This window comes from Eleutherodactylus coqui, chromosome 3, assembly GCF_035609145.1.
Source record: "Eleutherodactylus coqui strain aEleCoq1 chromosome 3, aEleCoq1.hap1, whole genome shotgun sequence".
Taxonomy (NCBI): Eukaryota; Metazoa; Chordata; class Amphibia; order Anura; family Eleutherodactylidae; genus Eleutherodactylus; species Eleutherodactylus coqui.
In genome coordinates this window covers 17,891,218-17,901,225 of record NC_089839.1, presented here as the reverse complement: position 1 = coordinate 17,901,225, position 10,008 = coordinate 17,891,218, and the positions used below count along the sequence as shown (strand labels likewise).

Sequence of the window (10,008 nt, the reverse complement as noted above, 5' to 3'; positions counted from 1 at the left end):
GTGCTGCGAGAGAACCTCCCCGATGTTACGGTGCCTGTTGTCCACAGCAACCAATCAGAGCTCCACTTTAAATTTTCGCCTCTTATTGGTTGTTCTGGGTAACAAGGACAGTCTTTACGATTAGACACTTTTGAGAAATAAGCCCACCTGCTCCAGAAGTGCCCCCCAAACAACATGAATCATTGGTCAACACCACATGCCTGAAAAGAAGTACATTCATACCCAAGTTATAAGACGGGACCCGCCCCCCTACTTATAGCCGCTCAGGCCTAAGAAAATTCTGAAAGTCCACCGTAAAGTGTAACAACGCCGTTCTTTAATTTTCACATCATAAAATCAGTTGCGGATGCGGTCAGATCATCATGGCCGATTAATGACCGTCTCCCAAAACGCACAGTCACACAAGCGCATTTCAGTTGCAGAAATAAGCCCCATATTTATGCAACCAAGTCTATGGCGCCCGCTCCGCCGCGGCTTTCTGAGCACCAATGCATGACCTATTTGCACACACAAAGCATACAGAAAGGCCCATGGATTTGCGCCGGCCCCTTCGCCTCAATAACCTAATGTATTATGTAATACGCACCAAAATCGGACAGGCCGTGGATTTTTTTTTTTTCATGCAATCGCACATCACGTGAAAAAAATACTCATGTGACCGAACCCACTGAAATCAATGAGAATTGTGTGCGGAATACACTGCAGGAAAGATGCTCAGAGAACAGAATACAGCAAAACCCCAAAGAGGTTCTGCAGCTTCTCTTTCACGGAGAGTCAGGAGCCGGAGCATCGGCACTATATATAATCCAACCAACATCTGGGAGTGACTGTAGGGGTCCCCCCTAATGCCTAGAATACATGGGCTGCACAGCGGCGCTAGAGAGATAATGTCCGCGGCTGTGCAGAAAACCGTAAAATACATTAAAAATGGTCATCAGTCATTTGTTTCTAGGAAAGCTGGATGACAACTATGGCAGCATACAAAGCCGATGCAGGACTCTGGGAAAGCTGGGTGACAGCCACTATGTCCCGCACTGAAGCTGCACCAGTCACATAGTTATTTTAGCATAAAAAGGTTAATGGGTTTGTACAGGATTAGAGAAACATGACTGCCTTAATCCAAAAACAGCACCACACCTGTCCACAGGTTGTGTGGAGTAGTGCGGCTCACCCGCATTCACTTCAATGGGGCTAAGACGCAATACCGGACACAACCCGTGGACAGGTGCGGCACTGCTACTAGAAGAAAGCAGCCATGTTTATCTGATCCTAGGCAATTCCTTTAACGTGACCCTCAGGGCCTGGATGAACAAAATGGCCACACCAGCTTCTGAGACTACTTGATGTCCACTGTTCATTAGTATAAGACAATACGCCTGCTGTGATTGGCCAGTACCCACCGCATGAGCCATGCCGGCCAGTCAGTGCAGCATGTAGTATCCTAGACCACCAATGTGTACTATACCCAGGTATCTGAAGCGATGCGGTCATCTTCATTGGTCCAGGCCCGGAGGGTCGCTTTAATTTGTCATTCAGGAGTCTACAAAAGTTGGGTAGGTGCAGTGGCAGACTTCGTAGTTGGCACACAGCTTTCCCAAGCCCTGATAACAGGAACTGAGAAGATGACAAGGACTTGTTCCTAAGCAGTAGGTGATCACCGAGGGGCAGGTCTAAAGAACGCGTCCAGAGTGCGACTTCCCTCGCTGCGGGCACGTTTGGCACTGGGCGCTGTTGTATTTTTTGCTTTATTCTTGGGTCTGTGACTGGTGGGTGTCATGGCGGCCCTCGCTGGGTCGGGACGAGGAGCAGAGAATGAGTTCTGGAGTTCCTGAGCAAAGTGGTAATCATTGTGCTCCGGGAGGTCCCAAACAAGAATGGGCTGCTGGCACTTCTCACAGATCACCATGTCCTCCTCACAGGACGCAGGTGGGACCTCCGAGCTGCCGCACTCCGCAAGAGTAGTTTGCGCTGGAATTTCGGACATCTCCAGTGCCATCTGGCTGGGGTCACTCACCGCATCCTGATCACCGGAGGGAAGCGCAGAGGTGGATTCACTACATGCCGCCTCGTTTGCATCTTCCTTCTTCTTCTCCGCTGCTCTCTGGAATAAGACCCGGATAGTGCTGCACGTCCTGCTCCCCCAATCACGCGGCGCGCTCTGGGGGGTTCTGCTGGGGGACAGCTGAGGTTTCTGCTTCCCGGGTGACTCTTTACTCAGGAGACTTGCGATGTCCCCTCCGGATGACGCGGTCTCGGTGAACTTGCTTGCAGACAGGCTGAGCAGAGTGAGGGGAGGAGACCTAAAAATGAGCAGATGTGAATTGCGCAGGAGCGTCTGGCAGTTTCCTGTCCTCCGTCACACCGCGGTCACCTCTGTGTGTCTGGTGCAATTACCTCACCTGCGACAAACATTGCACCATGGGTCAGCGCGGTGGCAGAACTTTGCCCCTATGGAGGTGACCTGCTAGTCATAAGCAGAGTGGAGATAGGACATTTACGAGTTGTGAGCCCTGTCACTACGTACCATGCTGCCTGATGAGCTCCGGCTTTGTTGAAGCTTTTTAGCAGGATGAAGGCATCGCTGCTGATCTTCTGGGCTTCGTAGCGGGTGAGGGCACAGACCCGAGACAGGCCGCTACTGTCCCCCTGGCGATGCAAACCTATGGTCAGCTGTTTGGCCACTCTGTGGTTCTGGGAGAGAGGATATAAAGAAATGGACATACGTCACAAGACTACGATCCCGAATAACGTAGGGGGTCAAGATCAGCGGCACTCACCGTCTCTCGATCTTTCTTAAGCCGCTCTTCTAACTCCAGACACAACTGAAGAAGCCAGAACTGCACCTGTGGAGAGCAAGAGAGACAAGTTACCTCCACCGTAATGCCAGCTAGGACGCCGCTGATCTCCGAGCCCAGCGTCCGGGCAGATATAGGACATTGGTCACTCCCCCACCTGATCCTGAGTGCATAGAGACGTCTTCCCAGGGAAACTCTTACTGCAGCCGATAGATTTGGGTAACTGTCTGGGTTTCACGGGTTCGTCCTCGATGCCGCGGCAGAGCAAATAAAGCCATGAGCTGCAGAACACAAGGGGTGAGAGCGGGCAGCGTCAGGGGAGGAGGAGGAGAACGGCGTTCAGTGCAGAGGGACCTTATGTGAAGCCATGCCAATTATTTTCTCTTAGGCTGTGATTAGTCATGTATAACAGTCGCCACCTGATGTCTTGTAAATTGTACAACATGGCTGACAGGTGAGACTCGTCTTCAACGAACAGACAGAGGTTCCCTAAGGATCCACGATGGGGGAAAACTGGAAGGGTTCCCGTCTCATGCAGCGATCATCCGTCCAGGGACATTTACGGGCAGCGCTGGACGCCTCATGTCACAAAAGTATATTACAGCCGCATTCATGCATCCATAATACGAATGAGAGTCCTGGCCTGACCCGAACTCCGAGCATCATGAGAATCAATGAGTCAGGATACCCATCTGTATTATGGATGCACCATTGTAGGCTTGTATATAGAACGAGGGCCTCTGCACCCAGCTGCACCCCTTCATCATCATCCCCCCCCCCCCTCAAGCACCCAACTTACCCGGTCTTATCTCCAAAGTGGCTCTGCAGAGTAGATTCAGTAAACTGCGTTAGTTGTCCCATGTACTCCACCCCTAGGAGCTCCTTAATAGAGTCACCCAATTTACCTCCAAGATGGCGGCTGTAAGAAAAAAAGAGAATGTTACAGCTGGAGAATAATCTGAAATAGTTTCCTGATGGCGGACAGGACCGTAACCCGGATATCCTCTATATGCGATGTGCAGCTGCATCCTAGAGGTGAGTATTGTTCCCTTTTATCAACCATTCTTAAATGGGATGAGTGAGAAACCATGCAGAAACCTGTGAGCCCCTCATGATCTCTCGTACCGGGAACCTTCGGGACATGACTGATAGCAGCCGCCCTCTTATAATGTTCCAGTTATGTATTTTAGGGTTACTGTCCCTTTAAATGGCTATTTCCATAACAGCACATTATCCTCTATCCACAGAGATAGTGGGGGGTCTGACTGCTGGGACCCTCACTGATCCTGAGATTACAGCCCTGGCATATCCCGAAGTTCTGGCAGTAGAGGCTTTGCATGTGCTAGCAGATAGCGGAGCTCTTGAACTTGGCCATCTTCGGAAGTCCCATTGAAGTGAACAGAACGGAGGCGCACATGCGTGGCTTAAGCTGCCTAAACTTCCAAAAGTGTTGGGCTGAAGTCTCGGTGGAGTCACATCAGTCGGACCCCCACCAATCGGCAAGCAGTCCCTATCCTATGGATAGAGGATAACTTGCTGTGATAAGAATATCCCTTTAAATCCACCATTACCGCTCCAGGACTCACATTTTCCCTATGGGGAGTTGGCTGAACAGTCCGGGGACCCCGCTCTGGGACAGGATGGTTTGGCTGTTCGGTTTATTCAGGCCACACGCCAGCTTTGCCAGGACCTACAGCAGAGAAGACAAAATAGGACGAGTTGTCTGTAACCCAAGAAGATCCCTGGGAATATTAGAGGTTTTACAAGGGGGCGTGGCCACAGCTACAATATACAACATACGTGACAAGTATGTTTTGTGCGTACGACCCTCACATCCATCAGAAAAGAACACACCTTGTTGTACGAGATCCCCGCCGAGCACTGGAAGGTGGTCTCCTCCTCCACAGCCGCTCTCATCTCCTCTACAATGATGGCGCCTACAGTCAGCTGCAGCTCTCGGCTCTGTGGGTCTGCAGCATGCAGGGAATTCAGCCACTGCTCCAACCCAAGGAGCCGTACTTCTCCTGAGACACAAATCAGGGGACGTCTCACAACCAGGACCACCAGTAGGTGTACAGCCACCATAATAACACCTGAATATGGACACGGGACTTCTGCACTAATAAGGAATACATTACTGATCCTGTATTATATTCCAGAGCTGCACTCACTATTCTGCTGGTGGAGTCACTGTGTACATACATTACTTATCCTGTACTAATCCTGAGTTACATCCTGTATTATACTGCAGAGCTGCACTCACTATTCTGCTGGTGGGGTGACTGTGTACATACATTACTTATCCTGTACTGATCCTGAGTTACATCCTGTATTATACTGCAGAGCTGCACTCACTATTCTGCTGGTGGAGTCACTATGTACATACATTACTTATCCTGTACTGATCCTGAGTTACATCCTGTGTTATACTCCAGAGCTGCACTCACTATTCTGCTGGTGAAGTCACTGTGTACATACGTTACTTATCCTGTACTGATCCGGAGTTACATCCTGTATTATACTGCAGAGCTGCACTCACTATTCTGCTGGTGGAGTCACTGTGTACATACATTACTTATCCTGTACTGATCCTGAGTTACATCCCGTATTATACTGCAGAGCTGCACTCACTATTCTGCTGGTGGAGTCACTATGTACATACATTACTTATCCTGTACTGATCCTGAGTTCCATCCTGTATTATACTCCAGAGCTGCACTCACTATTCTGCTGGTGCAGTCACTGTGTACATACATTACTTATCCTGTACTGATCCTGAGTTCATCCTGTATTATACCCCAGAGCTGCACTCACTATTCTGCTGGTGGAGTCACTGTGTACATACATTACTTATCCTGTACTGATCCTGAGTTACATCCTGTATTATACTCCAGAGCTGCACTCACTATTCTGCTGGTGGAGTCACTGTGTACATACATTACTTATCCTGTACTGCTCCTGAGTTACATCCTGTATTATACTCCAGAGCTGCACTCACTATTCTGCTGGTGGAGTCACTGTGTACATACATTACTTATCCTGTACTGATCCTGAGTTACATCCTGTATTATACTCCAGAGCTGCACTCACTATTCTGCTGCTGGAGTCACTGTGTACATATATTACTTATCCTGTACTGCTCCCGAGTTACATCCTGTATTATACTCCAGAGCTGCACTCACTATTCTGCTGGTGGAGTCACTGTGTACATACATTACTTATCCTGTACTGCTCCCGAGTTACATCCTGTATTATACTCCAGAGCTGCACTCACTATTCTGCTTGTTGCACACCACCAAGGGGAGTGTAGTCCCTGATAAAGGAGCAGGAGTTACCTTTTGTCTTGCTCTGCCCATCGGTAGGGCCGGGGTGAGGATAGCCCTGCACATAAGTGCTCTTCAGCGCCCCCTCTGGTATTGGCTGGCCAGCTAGCTCTTGTATCCGCTTCTGCACGGCGTCGGTCAGGTCTATATAAGCCTCATCGATGCTCGCTCTTTCTACTACTGCAAATCGAGACATGATCTCCATGACCTCTACGCTCGCTGCTCGATAACTGCAAGGCACGAGAGATTGGGGATGACGTCTCTACAATAAGGGGAAGGGTTGGGGAAGGGCTTCACACTCACTTGGACAGGTCAGCCTTTCCATGAGCCTCGTTGACCCGAGCCAGCTGCAGGTCGGCACACAGCTTCTTGGCATCATTGGCAAACATATTCCGGGTAACCCCAAAAGCTCGCGCTTCATAGCTAACGGCGATAATCCTGCAAGAGAGGTAAATGAATAACTGCTGACTGAAGGACATGAACCCTGCGCTGCCAGGGCCCCAACGTGTGACTGCAAGTCGGCCCCCCGGGATCCCAGCCAATCAGCTGAATGATGAGGCCGTGGTGCCTGGGCGAGTGCCATCACCTCTTCTCAGGCACGTGACATCATGTTCATCAGTCACATGGCCTAAGAGCAGCTCCATTCAACTGAATAGGATTGTCCTGCAATACCAGTCACAGCCACTATACAATGTACAGCGCTGTGCTGGGTATGGACCGAAGTGAGAGTTGCATTTTTTTTCTATAGTGCCGCATTGCTACAAGAGAAAGTTGTGAATTAGCGGGTTCTTTTTACGTGTGGTTTCTGCGTATCTGGCAGTAAACGATCGCGGTGTGAACGCACTTTGTAAGATCGTGTTCACACATGGTGGATTTTCCGGGGCGGTTAAATCTGCAGCGAAACCCACCCTGTCCTGTGCGGACTGTAATGCGGATCGGCAGCGGACCCCTGACTCAGCCAGGAGTGCGCCGACCTGACCTCCTCTGAACCGCGTTGGCGCTTCTCGTGTCCGTGGGAACGTTATCATGTTTATAGAAGAAACGTTACAATAAAGAGGAATTTTCTGGAATCACTGCAAGATTACCGGCCGCCTGGCTGATAACTCCGAGAACAGCCGAGCTCTTCCGTTTCTGTAGTTCTCGTTGAAGTGAAGTTACAGAAACTGTAGCGCTGCGCCATTTCCATTGCTCTCATTCACTTCAGTAAGAGCGCTGCACTGAAGCACTTGGCTCTTCGGTTGGGTTTCCACATCTTGGCCATGAAAAGCCGAGACGGTAACGCCCCTTTAAGGGGTTTTGGAAATGCGCCGTTTTGCGTTTTCCACCCCAAAAAAAAGTTAATAAAACGCCATCAGTGACGACTGGTGCGACACGAAGCAGCAACCAAGGAAGAGGTAACGCTGCGCCCGACAGCAGGCGAGGCACCAGAGCTGCAGTCTGCATCCGGTAACATGGCAGCGGCCGCTCACCCTCCTCCTCGCCAGGTCTTGTACTGCACCACGGCCACCGGCTTCTTCCTCAGCTCCGGCCTCAACCGCTGCTCCACCTGCACGTAGAAACAGTCCATGTCCACCAGGGCCACCACACGCTGCTCACCGGGGTCCATGAGGAGGTCACAGACAGCGCAGGGGGCGGAGCATCACCTACGGAGAGACAGAAGGGTCAGTTACAACAACCAAGGGAGGGATGCTGGGAGCAGTGGTACAGGGAGAGCTCTGTGGTCGGGGGGGATTGCCGGGAGCAGTGGTACAGGGAGAGCTCTGTGGTCGGGGGGGATTGCCGGGAGCAGTGGTACAGGGGGAGCTCTGTGGTCGGGGGGGATTGCCGGGAGCAGTGGTACAGGGGGAGCTCTGTGGTCGGGGGGGATTGCCGGGAGCAGTGGTACAGGGGGAGCTCTGTGGTCGGGGGGGATTGCCGGGAGCAGTGGTACAGGGGGAGCTCTGTGGTCGGGGGGGATTGCCGGGAGCAGTGGTACAGGGGGAGCTCTGTGGTCGGGGGGGATTGCCGGGAGCAGTGGTACAGGGGGAGCTCTGTGGTCGGGGGGGATTGCCGGGAGCAGTGGTACAGGGGGAGCTCTGTGGTCGGGGGGGATTGCCGGGAGCAGTGGTACAGGGGGAGCTCTGTGGTCGGGGGGGATTGCCGGGAGCAGTGGTACAGGGGGAGCTCTGTGGTCGGGGGGGATTGCCGGGAGCAGTGGTACAGGGGGAGCTCTGTGGTCGGGGGGGATTGCCGGGAGCAGTGGTACAGGGGGAGCTCTGTAGTCGGGGGGATTGCCGGGAGCAGTGGTACAGGGGGAGCTCTGTGGGGGGAGGGGGGATGCCGGGAGCAGTGGTACAGGGGGAGCTCTGTGGGGGGAGGGGGGATGCCGGGAGCAGTGGTACAGGGGGAGCTCTGTGGGGGGAGGGGGGATGCCGGGAGCAGTGGTACAGGGGGAGCTCTGTGGGGGGAGGGGGGATGCCGGGAGCAGTGGTACAGGGGGAGCTCTGTGGGGGGAGGGGGGATGCCGGGAGCAGTGGTACAGGGGGAGCTCTGTGGGGGGAGGGGGGATGCCGGGAGCAGTGGTACAGGGGGAGCTCTGTGGGGGGAGGGGGGATGCCGGGAGCAGTGGTACAGGGGGAGCTCTGTGGGGGGAGGGGGGATGCCGGGAGCAGTGGTACAGGGGGAGCTCTGTGGGGGGAGGGGGGATGCCGGGAGCAGTGGTACAGGGGGAGCTCTGTGGGGGGAGGGGGGATGCCGGGAGCAGTGGTACAGGGGGAGCTCTGTGGGGGGAGGGGGGATGCCGGGAGCAGTGGTACAGGGGGAGCTCTGTGGGGGGAGGGGGGATGCCGGGAGCAGTGGTACAGGGGGAGCTCTGTGGGGGGAGGGGGGATGCCGGGAGCAGTGGTACAGGGGGAGCTCTGTGGGGGGAGGGGGGATGCCGGGAGCAGTGGTACAGGGGGAGCTCTGTGGGGGGAGGGGGGATGCCGGGAGCAGTGGTACAGGGGGAGCTCTGTGGGGGGAGGGGGATGCCGGGAGCAGTGGTACAGGGGGAGCTCTGTGGGGGGAGGGGGATGCCGGGAGCAGTGGTACAGGGGGAGCTCTGTGGGGGGAGGGGGATGCCGGGAGCAGTGGTACAGGGGGAGCTCTGTGGTCGGCGGGATTGCCGGGAGCAGTGGTACAGGGGGAGCTCTGTGGTCGGGGGGGATTGCCGGGAGCAGTGGTACAGGGGGAGCTCTGTGGTCGGGGGGATTGCCGGGAGCAGTGGTACAGGGGGAGCTCTGTGGTCGGGGGGGATTGCCGGGAGCAGTGGTACAGGGGGAGCTCTGTGGTCGGGGGGGATTGCCGGGAGCAGTGGTACAGGGGGAGCTCTGTGGTCGGCGGGATTGCCGGGAGCAGTGGTACAGGGGGAGCTCTGTGGTCGGCGGGATTGCCGGGAGCAGTGGTACAGGGGGAGCTCTGTGGTCGGCGGGGGGATGCCGGGAGCAGTGGTACAGGGGGAGCTCTGTGGGGGGAGGGGGGATGCCGGGAGCAGTGGTACAGGGGGAGCTCTGTGGGGGGAGGGGGGATGCCGGGAGCAGTGGTACAGGGGGAGCTCTGTGGGGGGAGGGGGGATGCCGGGAGCAGTGGTACAGGGGGAGCTCTGTGGGGGAAGGGGGGATGCCGGGAGTGGTAGTAGTAGTACAGGGGGGCTCTGTGAGGGATGCTGGGAGGAGTGGTAGTACGGGGGGGACGAGACGGGACTTGCACCGGTTCCTACCTCGCCGCCCGCTCGCCCGGACTCTTCTGCTTCCCGCCAAGTTTCTGACAGGACAGGTGACGTTGGTGCACTAGGCCGCGGCTGCGCGGTAGGAGACTAGAGGCGTGCACGAGGGGATCACGTGTCCTGTTAGGCTCTCCCGCGCAGGCGCAGT

At 54.6% G+C, this 10,008-nt stretch overlaps 1 protein-coding gene across 1 annotated transcript; it reads right to left on the bottom strand.

The window, feature by feature from the left end:
* Positions 1–294: 294 nt before the first annotated feature.
* On the bottom strand, positions 295–9,973 carry POLH (DNA polymerase eta). The gene is made up of 11 exons (XM_066595207.1): positions 9,855–9,973; positions 7,588–7,761; positions 6,422–6,556; positions 6,131–6,348; positions 4,650–4,819; positions 4,382–4,485; positions 3,595–3,714; positions 2,953–3,076; positions 2,778–2,843; positions 2,525–2,691; positions 295–2,300 (listed from the first exon to the last, which is right to left on the bottom strand). The coding sequence occupies exons 2-11, from the start codon at positions 7,722–7,724 to the stop codon at positions 1,655–1,657; spliced, it is 1,887 nt and encodes a 628-aa protein (XP_066451304.1). The 5' UTR covers positions 7,725–7,761; positions 9,855–9,973; the 3' UTR covers positions 295–1,654.
* Between the last annotated feature and the right edge of the window lie 35 nt (positions 9,974–10,008).

Coding starts and splice junctions, on each gene's coding strand:
- POLH (XM_066595207.1), bottom strand. CDS start 7,724: ATGGACCCCGGTGAGCAGCGTGTGGTGGCCCTGGTGGACATGGACTGT. Junction 4,486..4,649: donor CGGGGATCTCGTACAACAAG/GTGTGTTCTTTT, acceptor TCTCTGCTGTAG/GTCCTGGCAAAGCTGGCGTG. Junction 2,692..2,777: donor TTAAGAAAGATCGAGAGACG/GTGAGTGCCGCT, acceptor CCTCTCTCCCAG/AACCACAGAGTGGCCAAACA.